Consider the following 20,606-nt stretch of genomic DNA (forward strand, 5'->3'; position numbering starts at 1 on the left):
GTGGCTTTGAGTAAGTCTTCTCAAGGCTTTCTCTAGAATGAGGGATAAACTAGGCATAGTTTATCAGTTTATCAGGCATACTTTATAGAATTTACTGAATCCTAACCATTCTAACCAATCCTAACCACAAAGAACTTCCATCTATGCCTGCTAAGTCGCTTCAGTCGTGTCCGACTCTGTGTGATCCCACAGATGGCAGCCCACCAGGCTCCCCTGTCCCTGGGATTCTCCAGGCAAGAACACTGGAGTGGGTTGCCATGTCCTTGTCCAATGCATGGAAGTGAAAAGTGAAAGTGAAGTCACTCAGTTGTGTCTGACCTGCAGCGACCCCATGGACTGCAGCCTTCCAGGCTCCTCCATCCGTGGGGTATAGTTTATCTCTAGACTGATTTCTGAAGCCTCTGCTAGCCCTCAGGTTCTGATGATGCTTTTTGACTGTTCCTGTGCTTTATGTGTAGGAGTCCCCCAAGTCCTCACCCCCAGTTCCTTCAGTGTGTATTAACGAATACTGTGTATAAGAACTTAGATTACAGGAGCCGGGTTTGTATAATCCTGTTTTGGTTGTCTGTTTTGCTCATGGATATCATCCCGGAGTGTATGTTCTTCTTTGAGAGGCAGGATAAGGTTTTTTTCCTTCTCGCCAAATGTTTTAACTTCCCACCCTAGTAGATTAACTAAGAGTGGGGAGTAGGTGCCTGTTATTCTTATTGCTAATGTTGTATGTACACTTGGTTATTTCTTAGAGATAAAGCTTTCTGAATTTCCTGTCTAGCTGAGTAGAGGGTCAAAAGTTCTGACCCGGCCTGAGGTTCTGAGAGTCAGCCAGGGAAATGGGTGATGGAGGAAGGGAGAGGGGCTGGCCCTCATTTCCTGGGGCTCTTTCCTTCAGAAAGGATTGTCTGAAGGATCACAGAAAGGATACAAAGAGCACCAGATCCTGCTCCCCACTGGACCAGAGAAAGGCTGGAGACCCCCAGCCTTCTTCACTGTTAACTGGAGGCTCCAGCTAGGAATTGGGAGAGGACAGATCAGTGTGGTCATGGGACAGGGTTTCTAGAGCTCCAGATGAGAGATGCAGGCAGCCTCTGATAGATTCCAGCCATCAGGACTGTGGGCAGGAGAGATATTTAGGATTATAAGGTTGTAGATCAAGATGCATTAGTCCCTCACTCCCAGATGTATTAACCTTGAATCTAGTGAGCAGTAGAACTTGATGTGATCGGTGAAAAATATGTGTGTTTTCTTAATTGCAAATTAAATTTTGTGTATGTATTTTCTTAACTAGTGAATAGACAAGCAGGTTGTATATGCAAACATGTTTTACTAGGCATTCATATGAGGTCGCAAATTAAATTTTGTGTATGTATTTTCTTAACTAGTGAATAGACAAGCAGGTTGTATATGCAAACATGTTTTACTAGGCGTTCATATGAGGTTGCACTACTATTGTCCGTTTCCCAGGTGACCAAGGTCCAGGGGCTTCAGCGCCCACAGCTTCTCAGTTGTAGACTTTTCACTTAGCCGGCTGCTTCGCTGCCGTGAGTGCCGCGTAGTGCACTGGTGCTATGGCAGGTAGCAGATGTAGTTCTCGAGGGCAGGTTTCCACGAAAGCTGTGACCAGAGATGCCATAGAGGGGGTAATCATTACTCCTTTAGACAGCAGAGATTTCCACGTTCTCTAAGCAGATTATCAACGCATATTGTATAATATTTCCTCTCGTATTTTTATTTCTCCTTATAGTTTAATTGCCTAAGGAACTGCAAAACCTATCAAGCCAGAAAACCTCTGTGGTTTTATAACACTTCCCTCAAGTTTTTCCTTAATAAACCAATGCTTGCTGATGTTGTCTTCGAAATACAAGGTACAGTTCAGTTTTTACAAAGTTCATCATTTGTTTTAATTTCTTATTTTAACTTTCTGTTTCAATTTCGAGTATTTTGGGTGAAGGAATGACTATTCTGTATTGTAGGATGTAGGTTAATAGTACTTGAATTTCTACAAATTTCTACAGTTTCTAGAAAATTTCATTTTCTAGGGAAATGAATTATTTTATTAAAATAAGAAAATAAATTTATATTTTCCTTAGTTTGTTGTTACTGTTACCCAGTGCTTCATTAACTTTTAGGGACTACCAGGGGAGAGAGTAATGTTACATATCACTCACTTGTGTATTTTGTTTGTGTATTTCTTTAAGGTCGTAGTTTTTAAATCATTTGAAACTAGCCCTCTCAACATTTAGCATTACGTCTAGTTTATGTTTTCAGCTCTTTTCCTTTTTAATTGAGCAAAAGGAACTACTCTTGCTTAGGGTCAAGCCTGGCTTACATCACGCGTCTGTAGTTATCACTACATTTACTTCTTAATGACACTCAGAGCAATTGCTGCTTTTTAGCTCTGTTGGAAAGTAATGCTCCCTAATTTTACTAAAGATGAGCTCTTTTAATGCCCATTATTGTTATTCGCTTGGATACTTTGTCACTTTAGTAGATTGAAAGCATAGTCTTAAAAATGAATTGTGAAATGCCTTTAATTAGGAAAGTTGTTTCCAATGAATTAAGTACACTTTCAGGTGGGCTGTTACTAAAAGGAAGATTTAATTTAATTTTATGGTAGAAATGTATGGCAGCTAATAGTACCTTACTTTTAAAAAATGTTCACCAGAAGGATTTGTTTTGCTTTTAACTCTGGTCACTTGCCAAGACAGACAGTGAATTGGAAACTTTCCAAGGTGCCTTTGAGTAAGCGGCTGTTTGTAGCTGCAGTGTGAGTATGGGCTACTGAGAATGGGACAGTCAGTGACCTTGAAATTATGTAAAAAGGGATTCGGAGAAAAGAAGGCTCACAGTTGACCAAATTTCCTTATAATTTGCATAGGAGGCACTGACACCAATTATTGTACACTATTATTTTGCAATATTATTTTAATATTGTATATTATTTTGCAATGTTATTTTAAAATAATAGTTTTAAATATTATTAAATAATAGTGTAAGATATTCTTTTACAATAATATAGTAAAATATTATTTTAATTTTTACACTATTATTTTAGTGTAACCTGTTGAAAAGAGTTTCGTGGGGAGTGTGCAATGCATGAAAATATATGTTACACTGAGAGGAGAGAGAGAGCAGTGATACAGAGAACACTCTCATAGCCTCCTGCTTTTCTTCGGTGATCCCACCCACCGACCCTTCGCAGGCACCTGCTTGCCCCCCCACCGTGGCAGCGGCCGGACCTGCAAGAGCCCCCGTAATGCCTGCGGATACTGCATGGCAGCTGTTCTAATGCCCTTTGTAGCCTCCTCGGTCAACACCTGAGGCCCAAAGGAGTCAGGAGCGGAGAGGAGCAGGAATGGGCGAAAGCAGGGTCCAGCAGCACCTCTGCCATCCACTGGCGGAGAGGCCGCCTAGCTCTGAGGACTGTGGGGAGGGCAGCTCCCAGAGCTGTGGTCACAGCTCTGGGGAGGGTCTGCAGCCCTAGCTCCAGCCTTGGCTTTGCTTTCCAGACAGTGTGTATGTATCCTTGGGCCGGTCCTCCGTATGTCCGCCTGGAGTCTTCTCATTTGCAAAGTAAAGACCATGAATCATGTTGATTCTAAAAGGTCCCTTCTAGTGTTAAGCTTGATGACACGGTAGTGACAGAGCAGGTCAGGGTTTTGCTTGGAAGCATTTTTACTATTTAATAGGTTTGGCTGTTACTTTGCTTTTCGGATCCTCTGTTTCCTCACCTGTGAAACGGGGATGCTAGTTTCTACCTGGGAGAGGGTGACTGGTCGTGAGGATGGAGATGATGGTGCGTGGAAAGACACATTTAGAGGCCTCATAGGCAGACCGCACTGCGGTTTTCTGTGCTGAATCCAGGGCTGCAGCAAATCCTTTTTAAAAAATGTTCAGACATCACTGACAACTGACTGGAGTTGACATGAGATATAAAACTATGACTGAAATAGTCATCAAATGTACACATATACAATGTGTATATAAGTTTGTGTCTTTTTCCATTAAATAAAACTAGTCACAGTAAACTTTTGGATATGATGTAGAAGGATATGTTTCCTTTTGACATTTGAATCTGTGCCTTATGAAAAATACTATTACAGAGCTACATTCTGTCTTGTTTACTTAGTACATATTCTGAACCTCTCTTGAGCTAGACAAGTTTCCTGTTTTCAGGATAAAACAAAAGAATGATTCTAAAAATTTCATTTTTGAAACTTGGCAAGTAGTGTGAAGAAGGTATGAAAAATGTAGTATTTCAGTATGTAATAAAAACAAGGATCCTTGATAATCTGTGCAAAGTTACTGGAAACTGGGCTTTAACTATTGTTTCACTCTTAAAACTTTCTGAAAAAAAAAAAGTAACAATTTAGTACTACAAAGGAAAGTTACTTTAGGTCTTGATGTTTTCAAAGGACATATTTATCTGTTAACTAGAAAACTAATGTCTTCTTCCCCCTGTAATTCTTCAGCTCTATCCTATTGCTGTTGTGTAAATAATCACTACATTATTTTCATTTAGCATGTTTTATACTTTGCTTATATATATATATATATATATACACACACACACACACACACACACAGTGTTTAAAAATGTGGCTGTACTGAGAGGTATTGTATTACAGTCTCACAGTAGAACAATTTATAACACCAAAACAGTAGTTTGAAAGGGTGAGAAACAGAAATGGATATTTTCTTGATTGGAGGTGTAGTGGTTTTTCAAACCCAATTCCAAGCTTGAAGTGGGCCTTGAAAATGCCTGAAGGCCCTGCGTGTTCTGTTCTTGGTTTTGTAACTCCATTGTAACCACAGTTATCAACAGGAAATTTCTGTTCAAGTTTCAAGGTTACCCATCAAGTTTCTTTCCCATCTACTTCTATCTACTAGGTGGTTTTTTTTTTTTTTGCCAATCTTAAATTCCTCTGCTTACCCCAAATTATTTATTTAAGCCATACTCCTTTTTTTTTTTCTTTTTTCATGGTTCCTTATTTAAGATTTTAGAATCTTAAAGTTGGAAGTCAAATTGCATTGCCTATTTGAATTTTTTGTTAATTGCTGTGTACAGATACATCCAGCACACTTTCATTGTGGAAACTGGTCACCCCCCACCAATGGACACTGTAACATTGAGGGCGGGTGACTGAAAGTCAGAGAGGGGATCAGGAAGGGAGGCTGCCTGCTGGCAGGTGTGGGGACCTGGCAGGAGAACTCCTAAGACTTCTCCCTGCACGCAGGGGAGATGGGTCTGCACGGGTGCCGGGCAGTGAGCACAGAACTGGCGCTGTCATGCATCGCATGTAGATCCTGAGGGGCCATTGTCTTTGGAGAAAGCACTAGGCTTACATGGAACTTTTTCTCCCTTTTTTTCTGAGCCAGAAGATGTTGTGCTTGGATATTAAAGAGCATGAAGAACCCGGTAACTAAATATTTTGAAGAAGAATATATGCCCCTGAGAAGTATGAGATTTGGGGGCTGCCAGATGCAGACTTGTGGGCAGGGCAGAGTAGTCTGGCTCATAGAGCTACTTTCTGGAGGGGGAGAGTTTTGTCACTCACACTGGGTGTGGTGTCTTCCACCAAACTAAAAGTTTGGCATCTCCACACAGATATAAAGAACAGACTTTTGGACTCTATGGGAGAAGGCGAGGGTGGGAATGATTTGGGAGAATAGCACTGAAATGTGTGTATTACCATATGTGAATCAGATCACCAGTCCAAGTTTGATGCATGAAACGGGGCACTCAGCACTGGGACAGCCCAGCGGGATGGGCTGGGGACGGAGCGGGGAGGGGGGTTCAGGATGGCGGACACGTGTACACCCGTGGCTGATTCATGTCACTGTGTGGTAAAGCCACCACAATATTGTAAAGTCATTAGCCTCCAATTAAAATAAGTTAATTTAAACAAACAACAGAAAGATAATAAAAGTTTGGCATCTCCAAAGCAAGGTAGCTCCATATTTCTCATCTTTGTACATTCAGTACCAAACGTGGTGGTTGTCACGTGGCCGATGCTTGATGGTGATCTGTGGTTCGTGGTTTCCTCAGGAGGTGGGAATGGTGAGCCCCAGGCTAGCTGAGTCCCATCTGCAACAGCCGTGGTCCCTTGGCATGGTAGTTGGAGGGCTTAGCAAGTTTCACTGGAGAGTCAGTTCAGTTTCATGTGCTTCAGTGAGGCATATAGGCTGAAAAGTGAAAAGTGAAGTCACTCAGTTGTGTCCAACTCTTTGCGACCCCATGGACTGTAGCCTGCACCAGGCTTCTCCATCCATGGGATTCTCCAGGCAAGAGTACTGGAATGGGTTGCCATTTCCTTCTCCAGGGGATCTTCCTGATCCAGGGATCAAACCCAGGTCTCCTGCCTTGCAGGCAGATGCTTTACCCTCTGAGCCACCAGGGAATATGTATGCTGAGGGGCCTTTAAACTTTAAAGCAGCCCTGGCCCTCCCACAAGCAGGCATTATTCATCTAGGAAGGGGGGGTTCCCTGTGGAGGTACTGTGACAGGGAGGAAGCGGGGGACTAGATCATCCATCCTCTTCTGAATTTTCCATGAAGTCTGAAATGTTGCCTTTGGCCCCACAAGAATTTCCCTTGCCATTCTTGCTGTGATCTATGAACTGCTTAGGCTAAGCATGATTTATTTTCCTGTTTCTGATACACAGAAGCCCAGCCAAGACTGTACTGTGAGTAATGGCTGTGTTTCCTTGGGAGGGCACTTGGGCAGGGGTGGGTAGTGGTATTTCAAGCCAATTGTAGAGGAATAGATGTTTTGTTATAAAAACATGTAACAAAATATTTCATTTCAGTGTTTCTAGCTTCGGGAAATAAAAACTAAGTAACAAATAATTGCCTGACTTGCAAATTGTTCCTTTCAAAGCCAACTTTTGAACTCTCTTAATTTTTCAATTTATTTAAAAAACTAAAAAGTCTCTGAATTTTAATCACCCTCAGATCTGGTTTCTGAATATCAGCTTAGCTGTGCCTAATGCAGTACCATTCTGATTAGAAGGAAAATTGCTAGAACAGTAACTCGGCAAGCTTATGGCCCTTAGCTGTTTCCCTGTTGAACCTTATAGGTACGACGGTGCCGGCCCACAGGGCCATCCTGGTGGCCCGGTGTGAAGTGATGGCAGCCATGTTTAACGGGAATTACATGGAAGCAAAGAGTGTTCTGATTCCAGTTTATGGTGTTTCCAAAGAGACTTTCTTGTCATTCTTGGAATATCTATATACAGACTCCTGTTGCCCAGGTGAGCCATTATACATGTTAGATGATGATGATGTTCTGTCTCTAAGTCATGTCCGACTCTGAGACTTCATGGACTGTAGCACGCCAGGTTCCTCTGTCCTCCACTGTCTCCCAGGCTTTTCTTTGCTCAGATTCATGTCCATTGAGTGTACATGATACTATCTAACTATCTCATCCTCTACTGCCCTTTTCTCCTTTGTTGGGCTTGCCTCCTGGCTCAGTGGTAAGGAATCTGCCTGACAATGCAGGAGACATGGGTTCAATCCCTGGGTCGGGAAGATCCCCTGGAGAAGGAAATTGGCAACCCACTCCAGTATTCTTGCCTGGAGAATCCCATGGACAGAGGAGCTGGGGGCGGAGGGGCGGGGGCTACACTCCATGGGGTCGCAAAAGAGTTGGACACAAGACCTAAGCAACAAGAACATGTTAAATAGAATTTCATAATTCTTTCTTTCCTGATAATCCATTTTGAGACATTGCTTTCTATGAAACCTCTTTTCATTTAAGGGTTGTGGGAGCTGACATCATGGAATGTGCCAAGCAGGTGGAGGTGATGTTGGGACAACAGAGAATTTTCATAGTCAGTTCAAGTGCAAGAGTGGTGATTGGGTGCCTCTTGTCGGCTCTCAGACCCTGGGATAAGTTCACGAGTCTCTGCAGTGCTGAGGAGCACGCTGATCATGGCAGGCCCTCTGAGGTGGAGGGGTCTCATGGTACTCAGCGGCTACTCCACTACCGCAGATTAGGGCGGAGAACTCCCCAGAACACTGTCCTTTCATGAGGAGAATAGGGTTGGGCAGCCACTTTTATGGCTCTGACTTCTGATTGAGACACTTTCAAGAAATTTCAATATTCTGAGATTCCTGTGGTTGTCACTCTAGCCCAGAGGATGGCCTTTTTCCAACTTTTAATGCTAAAAATACTGCCTTTTTTTTTTTTTTTACCAGCTGAGCCACAAGGGAAGCCAAAATATCAGTTTAATTAGAAAAGTCCAGTAGGCAAGATCTATTGCAGTATGGAAGAGTAACATCATACTCTCCTAAAGCAGACTTAGACAAAAACTTTTCTTCAGTGGTTGAGAATGCCCAGTGGACTGTAGGATTTATTTCCCTGTTCACCGACTGTTGACTGGGTACTGTCTGTGGCAGCTGCAGAGTGGACCAGGTTTTGCAGGTTCCCTGGACCTGGAGGCACTTTAGATAAACTGCAGAATCCTTGCCACAGACCTGGAGCCTTGGGATGCAGGCATGGAAGCCCCTTTTAACTAGTTTTTTTTTTATCCTTTGACCACCAGATGGCTCCCACTGCAGATACAACCAGAATAAGCCCTGGTGGTGTAGTCCAGGAGCCTGAGGCCTTGGTTACAAGGACTGGGCCAGGCACCCTTGCCAATATAAAAAGGAAATACACCTTTCAGACCATACCTCTCTTCAGGCTTACGGCTTTAGTTTTACATTCAGAAATGTCTGTTTTTGAAATCTCCTGAGTTTTAAATAAGTCATGAGCCCTCTAGTGAAAAGTTTTAGAAAGTCCAGGACAGAAAATTCTTTTAATTGAATCAGTTCTGGTCTTGCAGCCATCTATAGAATGTTTTGGAGTCAGTTACAGTCGTTAGTGTTAGAGACTGGCTTATCATTGCTGTTTAGTAAAAATTAAAGCATTGATTCTCATCAGAATGTCTGTTACTGGGTATTTTATTATTTTGGTATTGGAAAAATTTGTATATTAAAATATACAAATTTGAGTGGATTTGGAATAATAAGGAAATTTGTTTTCTCAGTCGCCCTCTCACTAGAGTAATTGAAGCTTTGGATTTTAAGTTTTATCTTACTAATTAGAAAAAAATGCTCAGAAAAGCAGCAAAACTGTAAGACAAAATACTTTAACAATGGTAAAAGGTGAAGTGTGGGGGGGAGATGAGTCAAAATGAATAAACAGAAAGTTAACCTGGATACAGGAATACTTGCACTGGGAGATTGCAGAAAGGAAAATAATCTGTTCATTTTGATAAATATTTATTATATACACTATTCTTGGTTCCTTGCTACATTTAAAGAGGGACAAGAAAGAATTACATGAAAAAAAATCATTTGACATACAGAGAAGAGTTTTAAAAAAAAATAAAAAACTAACAAAAAAAAACCTGGTGACTGCAGGGGTTTAGGGAAGGGGGATATTTTAGTGCTTAATGGGTACAGAGTGTCAGTTGAGGAAGAAGAAAGACGTTTTGGAGAAGGGAGGTCATTACTCACCAATGTGAATATACTTCATGCCACTAAAGTATGCACTTAAAATTTTAACGTTCTGTTTACACTTAAAACTTTGTGTTACATTTATTTTACCACAATAAAAGCCAAACAAACCCGGGGACTTAAGCCAGAAGAAAAAATCACAAGGATTTAGTATAGCTAACAGACAGAACTGCCCAGTAGCCCTGGAGTTGGTTATTAAGGGCAACAGTAGAATCTCTTTTGTCTAGAGAATTAAAAACAACAACAACAACAACAGGTTCACTTCTGAGTCCAAAAGCGTGAATGAATTCCACTTAAAATGGAGTCATCGTTTAGATTGCAGACTCAACTCCTTCAAGGCCTTTTCTAGGCATTCTCTTTGACACTGCTTGGTACAGTCAGCACGTCTTCGTTTTTGCTGTTGTTCTGTGGCTAGGTCAGAAAGTGGACGGTGTTATTATTGCCCATTCTCTCTTCTTTGCCTTCCTTGCGTCAGCCGGCATTTTCCAGGCTATGTGCCTCCTGATCTGTGCAGAGATGTACCAGGTGTCCAGACTGCAGCACATCTGTGAGCTCTTCATCATCACCCAGCTGCAGAGCATGCCGAGCCGGGAGCTGGCGTCCATGAACCTCGACATAGTCGACCTGCTCAAAAAAGCCAAGGTAATTGGCCCCTACATTTCTGGTTGGTTGATTTTTCAAAAAAAAAAAAAATTATATTACTTCAAACATTTTTTTGTTTGTTTCTCAAGAGTTCCATTACCCTTACGAACTAATGAAAATTAATGAAAAAAAAAGATTGAAGAAGGAAATGGCAATCCACTCCAGTACCCTTGCCTGGAAAATCCCATGGACAGAGGAGCCTGGTAGGCTACAGTCCATGGGGTCGCGAAGAGTCGCACATGACTGAGTGACTTCAGTTTCACTTTTTCACTGATGAAAATTAGTTTGGAAATTTGGCTACATGAGTAAAAGTGCCCTGACAACACGTCTGCAGATAATTTTGGAGCATAGTGTTTTTGAGCAATGCTTTTCTAAGGAAATAGTTGCCAATATGGAATTTTCCCAAGCGAATGGTGGTCCTTGTTAGCATCAGTCCTGTGTGATGCTGTATTGCTCTGTACAGGCAGTAGAGAAAATAGAACTTCCCTTGAATTTCCCTCAAATGATCCCATCTTAGGATTCCTTAGAGAAAAATGGAGTCATCGTTTAGATTGCTGACTCACTCCTTCAGGGCTTTTTTCTAGGCGTTCCCTTCAATACTGGATGATTCATACATACTGATAAGGGATGGTTAGTCTGAACTCATTTATTTATTCGTTCATTCATTCTTCCGTATGCCCGTTCACTTCATGAGCATGTTTTACAGCTCTGCTTGTTTGCCGGAGGTGTTGACGGACTTGTCAGTTCCTTCAAGCATCTTTCACTGAAGCGTCTCAATGTGTGAGGAGTTACTCTAGTATTCCATGGCCTGCCCTGAGACAGCCGTCAGGGCACAGTGATCGACTCTGGACTTACATTAAGCTGAACCTTCTGTTTTTCACAAGAATGTATTTGGTCCATCATAACAGATGATCAGGACTTTGTAAAATGTTATCTGGCATACAACATATTGGTTGTCCCTATCAACTTTGACATCCAGAATTAGGAAAATATGACAAGTTTGTCTTCATCCAAGTTACTAAGACAGAGCCACGTAAGGGGGCAAAGGACTGACTCTCTGACAACTAAAAGCTTACCTCCATGCTCTGGGTGTTAGTCACTTGGTCGTGAGTGACTCTTTGTGACCCCATGGACTACAGCCTGCCAGGCTCCTCTGTCCCTGGATTTCTCCAGGCAAGGACACTGGAGTGGGTTGCCATTCCTTCTCCAGCCTCCATGCTGAGATGAATTCATTAATCCCTGTGTCCATTTCTGGGAATGGAAGGGAATTCATTTAAAGCATCTAGGTCTTCTCTTATTATCTCCATAGCTATTTTTCATTTCTCTCATAATCAAGTCCTCAGATCAGATGTATTTAATATTAGAGGAAAAACAAATTTTAAAGAAGAGATTAACCTTTATCTGTCTTTGAAATATAATTACATTGAGCTTGGGATTAAAAGCTATTCTCTAGATTTGGGTTAAAAATTCTTTTTTATTCTTTCTAGCATTTTCACATTCATTTTTGATGTATCATTTTCATGCATTCTAACAAGTCTTTCATACTTTAAAAAAAAATGTGCACAAGCTTTGTTTTCCTTATCTTGTAGTATCCTTTTACATAGTTCATGCATAAGAGAACTTTCTGCTTGGTTGCATTGATTTCTTTAAGTGCCCCTCCCCAACACACACACACACACACACACACACACACCCCCCCCACACACACACGGTTCCTCATGAGAATCATTTATGATTGTATTGTCAGAAATTCTTCCTGACCTATTTTCCCTGAATGTGCAGTTTCTGACTGTGTTAGTAGTATCCTTATTTTTCCCCTTGAATTTTTAAAGTCTAAGACACCAACTCTGCTTGAATTTTACTGTTTCTGAAGATTTTTCTGTTTGCTAGCATTAAGCCTGCTTTCGCTCGTTTTCCTTTAGTCTGTTCCTGGCAGTCCCTAATTTGCCAATATGAATCAGAAAAAGGATCAGTTTTCTTCCCAGTTCTCTTTGAAGTTCCTAGGTTGAGGTTCAGCTTTGCCAGCAAGTTCACCTGTTGGTCAGACTTTGACCTTTCCCTCATTGCGTCTTTGACTTCTGTCTTTTGGCACAATTAGACTTCTAGTGGCTCTCTGAATAATTGAAATTTCCAATCCCTCTATCATCTCTGCCTGTTTTGTATTGTATATCAGGAAAACATCATTCATACTTTTAAAACAATTTTAATAGAGAAGGGGGTCACAAAGAGTTTTAGGCAGGAGATGATTACTTATTTTTTAAGACATATTTATTTATTCTGGCTGCGTCGGGTCTTAGCTGCAGCTTGTCGGGTCTAGTTCTCTGACCAGGGATTGAATCCAGGCCCCATGTATTGGGAACATGGAGTCTTAGCCAGTGGACCACCAGGGAAGTCCCACATCATCCACAGTTTTAGTACAGATAAGAAGATTTGGTGTTCTCTGTCTCACTTCTGCTGGAACTTTCCTCTAACCTCTCTCAGTTCTTTACCATGATTCTACCTTCAGATTCATATATTTCCGTCAGGTTGGAATCTTAACATGCAACAAAGGCTTTCTGCCCCCCCCCCCTTAATCAGATCAGTTCCTTTGGATCAAGGTAGAAATGCCCTATTCCTTGTCTCCTTTAAACCTTATCTTGGCAGACTTTGGTGATTCCTCTGAAGTCCTATTTACTCTCATATTAAAGTGTTAAGTTCAACTTCTTGTAATCTGTGCATTGATACTTGGCTTCTTTAAGCCACCATTTTTGTTTCTGACGGTTTCCTTGTGAGTTTTTTTTGGGGGGGATACTTTCTCCATCATTATTATTCTTCACAGGGCTGTTAAATGCTGTAGCATTTGCTTTATGGTATTTTTTTAAATGTCTTTAAAAATTCCATTATTTATTTCAGTTTAAACTGTCCTCTCGAGTCAGCACATATTCTTCCCCAAATGTAGTTTTTCCAGTGGGATGCATTTCATTTCTTGCCAAGAGCCCATAATTATAAAATCTTAAATCTTATTCAAAAATAAAATTCTGCCCTTGAACCATGTTTTTAATAGCCGGCTATTCATTTCTGTGATCTCCCTCTCTCTTGAAGTCACAGCCTGTAGGCAGTATTCTAATCAGCGAAAACATAAAGTGAAAAAAGATTGTTAAAATGTGATATAGTATTAAAGGAACTATAAAGTCTCTTATAATTCAAAAATTCCAATTTTCTATAATTAAAATCAGGGCTTCCTTGGTGGCTCCGAGGTAAAGATTCCACCTGTCAATGCAGGAAACATGGATTCAATCTCTGGGTCAGGAAGATCTCCTGGAGGAGAAAGTGGCAACTCATTGCAATATTCTTGCTTGGAAAATCCCATGGGTAGAGGAGCCTAGCAGGCTATAGTCCATGGGGTCACAAAGATTTGGACTCAACTTAGCAAAGGAACAACGCCAACATAATTAAAATCAGAAGGACATTTGAATTTACATATTAAAATATTCCCACTGCTACTGCTACTGCTAAGTCGCTTCAGTCGTGTCCGACTCTGTGCGACCCCATGGACTGCAGCCTACCCGGCTCCTCCGTCCATGGGATTTTCCAGGCAAGAGTACTGGAGTGGGTTGCCATTGCCTTCTCCTAAAATATTCCCACATTATGACTTAAAAAGAGTGATACTTGAGTTTCTTCTTTAAGATTTGAGATTACAAATCTGTTTTCAATGTAGTTTTACTTATTGCTTACATGCACTTTCCTGACAGCTCAGATGGTAAAGAGTCTGTTGATGTATGGCAAAACCAATACAATATTGTAAAGTAATTAGCCTCCAATTAAAGTAAATAAATTTATATTTAAAAAGAAAAGGAAAGAAAAAAAAAAAGACTCTGCCTGCAATGCAGGAGACCCAAGTTTGATCCCTGTGTTGGGAAGATCTCCTAGAGAAGAGAATGGCTACGCACTCCAGTATTCTTGCTTATATACTATTTTTGAGTATAACAAGAATACTGGAGTAGGTAGTCATTCTCTTCTCTCTAAGAGAGCTAGGGCTTTCCTGATAGGTCAATTGGTAAAGAATCCACCTGCAATGCAGGAGACCCCAGTTTGATTCCTGGGTTGGGAAGATCCCCTGGAGAAGGGATAGGCTACCCACTCCAGTATTCTTGGGCTTCCCTGGTGGCTCAGCTGGTAAAGAATCTGCCTGCAATGTGGGAGACCTGGGTTCAATCCCTGGGTTGAGACCATCCCCTGGAGAAAGGAATGACTACCCACACCAGTATTCTGGCCTTGAGAATTCAATGGATTACAGTCCATAGGGTCGCAAAGAGTTGGATACGACAGCGACTTTCACTTAAGAGATCTATTAATATATTTAGCCTAAAGGTAGAAACAACCTAAATGTTTATCAACAGATGAGTGAATTAAACAGATACGATATATGCAGTGAAATATTACTTGGCCTTAAAAAGGAACAAAGTTTGTGTATATATTGTGATGTGTGTGTGTGTGTGTGTGTTCAGCCGCTCAGTCATGTTTGACTCTTTGCGACCCCATGGACTGTAGCCCACCAGGCTCCTCTATCGATGGAATCTTCCAGGCAAGAACACTGGAGTGGGTTGCCATTTCCTCCTCCGGGGGATCTTCCCAACCTAGGAATCAAACCTGGGTCTCTTGCATCTCCTGCATTGGCAGGCCAGTAGTGCCTCCTGGGAAACCCATGTGTGTGTGTGTGTGTGTATGTGTGTGTGTGTGTGTGTCTTTTAATTGGAGTATAGTCGCTTTACAGTGTTGTGTTAGTTTCTGCTGTGCAACAGTGTGAATCAGCTATATGGATATATATATCCCTTTCCCTCTTGAGCCTTCATCCCCCACACCCCATCCCAGAGCACCTAGGTCATCACAGAGCACTGAGCTGAGCTTCCTGTGGTATATAGCAGCTTCCCACCAGCTATCTATTTTACACATGGTGGTGTGTATATGTCAGTCCTAATCTCCCTATTCATCTCAACCTTCTCTTCCCCCATGTGTCCACATCTGTTCTCTACATCTGCATCTTTATTCCTACCCTGCAAATAGCTTCATCAGTACCATTTTTCTAGATTCCATATATATGCATTAATATATGATCTTTGATTTTTTTCTCTAACTTCACTTCACTCTGTATGACAGACTAGATTCATCCATATCACTGCCAATGACCCAGTTTTGTTCCTTAAAAAGTAATGAAGTTTTAATGCGTGCTGCCACATGGATGAACCTCAGGGACCTTATAGAATAAAGTAGAATAAATCAGCCAGAAAAAAGACAAACAGTACATAACTTTGTATAACCTATATGAGCTACCTGGAATAGCCAAACTCATAGAAAATGGAACAGTGGTTGCCAGAGACTGGGGGTAGGACAAAAGGGGAGTTATTGTTTAATGAGTACAGAGTTTCCATTTGGGATGATAAAAAATTTCTGAGAGTGGACAGTGGTGATGGTTGCACAATGATGTGAATATACTTAATGCCAACAAATTGTACACTTAAAGGCGGTTAAAATGGTAAGTTTCATGTGACGTATATTTTACCACAGTAACATTGAAAGAACTAGCCTCATGTTCCGAAGTTGCCTGCAGCAAATTACTGTAATCCGAATTGCGTGGTTGGATGGATTAGTCATGGGTTGGAGGTGTCACTGGGTTGGCACCAACGTGGTGATGTCATGGCCAAGTTTCTGAGTTTCCCTTTTATTAACTTTTGGAACTCAGGATGATAAATGTGCTGGAAATCCTGCTCAGTGCAACATACATGCCAGTTATAAGCAGCTATTCATCCATAACCTCACAGAAACACTTACATGTTAAAACCAATACCCTTAGATTGATGACATTCCCTCCTCAGAATATTCTTTGGTTTTCTCTCCAGGTGAATTTGTTGAGATATGGCCAAGAGTATACCTTTATTAACCCTAATCACCTCTCTGCCACACAGATATAAGTGTAGTTCGTGAAGGCCATGACCTCAGATGAAAAGCTTAAATGAAAATCCTCAAGAATCTCCAGCAGACTTTTTTACCCACAGATGTAGTCATGCATCTGCTTAAAAGCCTTTAAGCTCCTGTGGCCACCATAACTGTTTCTTCATTCGATTTGGTTTCTTCATTGATGTGATTTTATTATGATTTGTTAGTAAGGCTCCCTTTTCCTGCCTGCTGTCAGAGTGGGCTGCAGGTTGCATCGTGTCCAGACACATTAAACATGGAAATGGGCCCTCTGTGAGTTCTCCTGGACCATTCCCTCGATCGCATCATCATGTTGATGGTCATTATGTACAATATTGTTTCACTTTCCATTTTTCTTGCAGTTTCACCACTCTGATTGCCTCTCAACCTGGCTGCTCCATTTCATCGCCACTAACTACCTCATCTTCAGTCAAAAGCCTGAATTTCAGGATCTTTCAGGTAGATCGCTAATTAATGTTTTTTGGGGAAAATGATACTCTTTTTCTTAGATTTGAGACATCATTTGTAGGAATAGAATTTTTAAAAAAATAAGTCAGTGTGAGACATTCCTTTTAAATATGCAGTGTGGTAATGAGGATTCTTATAATACCTGTTTTCGTAAGAACACAAGACACTTTCTAATGCTGGTTTCATAGCTCCCATCCATTTTTAAGTGCATTTTTTTGTGAATTAGATAAAGTGGCCTCACATGGTATTTGGTTGTGATAAATGAGATTTGGTTTTAACCATCTAAGTCAGAAACGACATTTAAATAGTTCAGCTTTTTAAATTCTCTTCTTATAAAGAAAAATTTATCCTGACTTGTACTGGTTATCTCCTGTCTCTGTATACGTCCATCATATTACTTGGCAATAATAATTTTTTTATTGATCAAAGAGCGTTGCAAAGTTTACTGAGCAAAGAGTATACTTAATGTGATCTTTTAAGGTAAATTATAGAGATTAAAACCAGTCAAACGGTGAGCTTCTGAGTGCTGCATAAGATGAAAGAAATGAAAATAGAAGAGTCATCAGGGTAGTCAGTTTAAATACAGTGGTTCGCTCATGTTATTGCCTAGAAAAGACTCAAGGAACAATCAAGTTATTGATAAAAAGGAGAAGGTAAAGATCTCCCAATCAAGTAGTTTGAGATGCTAAGCAGAGAAATCTCCCTGGCAATGGCCAAAGGTCTTGCGAGGTGGGCGGGAGTGGGGTGGGCAGCAGAGAGGAGGGAGGGGTAGGGGCCAGAGCTTGTTGTTGAACTCCTGCCAGCCACCTTCATCCAGAGTACTTCCCTTTTACCTGTGGAAATCTTGGAATTATATGTAAAAATTGGCTTGTAAAAGAGAATCTCATGCTAGATGTCTACCTCTCTTGTTTTCATTCACCTATTTATTGCATAGTTAGGGAAACCAAGAAACACACAGTCGGTTTTGGGCAGATGTATTCAGCCAGTCAGCACACACTGGATGCCTGTTGGGAGCCTCTTTCCATAGAATCTTAACAGTGCAGGAGAGGAACATAACACATCATAGCAGGAACAATAGATATTTGCTGTTTATTTTGTGTAAGAACTAGAGTTCATTCTTAAACATCTGGCATACATCCCCTTGCTGTTAGTAGGGGGCATTCTTATACAGTTATTCTTTAATCAGGCAATTAAAAATGAAATAAATGGACATTTTGATTTTCGGGCCACCTATAAGTCACCTTAAGTCAACTTCATTCGTGAAAGACAAGATGATTTTCCGATTACTGTTCTGCGTAAGGTATGATACACGTATGCTTCCTAGGTGGCGCTGGCAGTAAAGAACATGCCTGCCAAAGCAAGAGGCTTAATAAGAGACGTGGGTTCAATCCCTGGGTCGGGAAGATCCCCGGGAGGAGGGCATGGCAACCCACTCCGGTATTCTTGCCTGGAGAATCCCATGGCCAGAGGAGCCTGGCAAGCTACAGTCCATGGGTCACAAAGAGTTAGACATGACTGAGCGACTGAGCATGCACGAACAGGATACCCATGGAGTACCATTGCAACCTAGGGAGAAAGATGTTCTCTGAGTCCTTTGAGTTATTCATTTTTATTCTATTTTATTATTTATACAACTGCCTATTAAGCATGTTATGACCACCTGGCATAGTGAGAAGCAGGATTCCATGGTGTAATTTGAGAAGGCAGGGTAAGAACACAAGACTATGTCAGTGACTGTCTAATGTTCCTTTGATGGAAATAAAAATAGTATCCTGAGTGCTCTGATTCAGTGGTGCCTGTTCACATCTAGGACCTGTTGTGATATGTCCTCTTGGGCAGAGAAAAAAAAAAAAAAGCCCCTGTGTATAAGGGAGAATTTGATGGCCTATATCAGCAGTCACAAATTGACAAGTCTGTGGGTTGAATATAACTTGCCCAAGGATCTTATTTCTACCAGATGGTATTATAACTTCTTTTAGTGTAAACATTTATTATTTTTTTTTAGACTTGAGTGTTCATTTATTTATCAATAGATTTAGCAATTATTTTAGAAAATAAGAATATAGTTCTTAATTGTAAGAAAACCTGCTGTATAGTAAAACACCAGAAAACACACTGTAATGTGTCACATTTTAAGAATTGAAATTTCTGGCTTCTTTTGAAAAGTTGGAAGATCTGGTGCTTCTGGGCCCGTCTTCTGAGCTGGCCACACCCCAAAATGGAGCATGACTGCACGTGTATCCGACACAGAGCCACAGTCTCCTCTCTTTCCAGATGCCTGACTCTTGGCCTACTTCACACGGTCCCTTGAAATTGAAAGGCTTCACGTCACAGTCCCTTTACAGCTTACTTAAAGAGTGGCTCATTTTCAGCCTCAAAAATTATCAGATTATTATTGGAATTATAAGAAATGTTTTCCCTTACCTGGGAATTTTTCTTCATTAGAGGTGTTTAGAAATTGAAAAGTGAGACTGGAAAAGATCCTATGTTAATGCTGCCGCCGATACATCATAACTCAGTGAAAGAGCTCATTAAATACTAGGTGTGTTTTATGTACCAGATTTGTAGGAAAGCAAACAGCAATGCACAGGAATATGTTACCCTTGGCACTTATGGATTCATTATTCTGTTTAATTTATCTCAGTATTATGTTATATATTATAACAGGTTTTTTGATCTTGTTTTGATTTTTGCTGGCTACCAGAGCTCATCTACGATAAATTTTTTCTCTCTCTTTTCTTTAATGTTAACTGAGGCAGCAGTCTTATATCACCTTTGCTTTCTATTGAAATGTAAATTAATTTCCCTGAGCAGCTAGGCCCCACAGCCTGGATCAGGACCTTGCTAATCCAAATTATAATAGATGGGGTCAAACAGTAGATGGAGAAGTGGAAACTGGCTTATCAGAAGGAAACCTAAATGCCCACAGAAGGGAATACTGACGAGAAACAAGCTGATCCAGCCAGCAGAATACTGTAAAGCCTTAAAAATTTGCGAGACCTGGTATTTCAGAAAGCAGAATGAGACGTGGGGCTGAAAGCTGCAGAGCTAGCTGAATGCTTTTGCTATGCTCTGTCCCACCCAGGCAGGGAACTACTCCCTCGTCATCACAAGAATCGGGGGTTTATTCCTGGAAAAGTTAAAACCAAAAAAGCTAGAGAATCGTAAACTCAGAGTGTAGCTGAGACTGGGGCAAGGAGCTGGACTGAAAACAGGGATCGCGTGCAAGTGCACACATCAGGCAGTAGTTCAGCCTCCTCCCGTCTCAGGTTCTAGAGTTTGGGCAGCCAGGTACTGACTCCCACCTCGACTCTTCGCCAGTCAGCAAGTCCTGCCCATGCCCCACAGACTTCCAAACAGCTTTCTAGCATTTCACTTTTAAATATGAAGAAGTTAACTGAGGATCAACTGATATTTGAGGCACTCAGTTCAGTTCAGTCGCTCAGTCGTGTCCGACTCTTTGCGACCCCATGAATCGCAGCACACCAGGCCTCCTTGTCCGTCACCAACTCCCGGAGTTCACCCAGACTCACATCCATTGAGTCAGTGATGCCATCCAGCCATCTTATCCTCTGTCGTCCAGTGGGAAAGATGAATACCGAAACAAAATGGAGAAAAATGGAAGAGAAGGAATTTATAGGAACAAAGAGTAGAAGGAAATCTTAAAAAAAAAAAAACCCTATAATTAATATCTGCAAAGAATAAGAGATACATGTTTGTAAAACAAAGATAGAATGTTATAAAAGAGAAACAGCATTCGTAGAGACTGAGTGTAGAATAATGGTTGCTGGGATGTAGGGAAGGGGGGACAAGGAGTTGATGTTTGATGGGTGTAGAGTTTTAGTTTTGCAGGATGAAAAGAGTTCTGGAGATTGGTTGACAACAATGTGAATGTACATAACACGACTGAACTGTACACTTTAAAATAGTTAAGGTGGTAAGTTTTATGTTACATGTATTTTAGCATAATTAAAGAAAACGATAAAAGAGCAAGAAGCTGCTCTTGAAAATTAGAATAGGATAACAAAAAACAAACAAACAAA

At 41.0% G+C, this 20,606-nt stretch overlaps 1 protein-coding gene across 1 annotated transcript in view; it reads left to right on the forward strand.

The window, feature by feature from the left end:
• Positions 1 to 20,606, forward strand: part of RHOBTB3 (Rho related BTB domain containing 3) — a 57,859-nt gene that overhangs the window by 33,329 nt on the left and 3,924 nt on the right. The window contains exons 8-11 of the mRNA XM_055565134.1: positions 1,742 to 1,862; positions 7,077 to 7,250; positions 9,977 to 10,143; positions 16,458 to 16,554. Of these exons, the coding sequence (XP_055421109.1) occupies positions 1,742 to 1,862; positions 7,077 to 7,250; positions 9,977 to 10,143; positions 16,458 to 16,554 (559 nt within the window). The remainder of the gene's footprint in view (positions 1 to 1,741; positions 1,863 to 7,076; positions 7,251 to 9,976; positions 10,144 to 16,457; positions 16,555 to 20,606) is intronic.

This window comes from Bubalus kerabau, chromosome 1, assembly GCF_029407905.1.
Source record: "Bubalus kerabau isolate K-KA32 ecotype Philippines breed swamp buffalo chromosome 1, PCC_UOA_SB_1v2, whole genome shotgun sequence".
Classification (NCBI taxonomy): domain Eukaryota; kingdom Metazoa; phylum Chordata; class Mammalia; order Artiodactyla; family Bovidae; genus Bubalus; species Bubalus kerabau.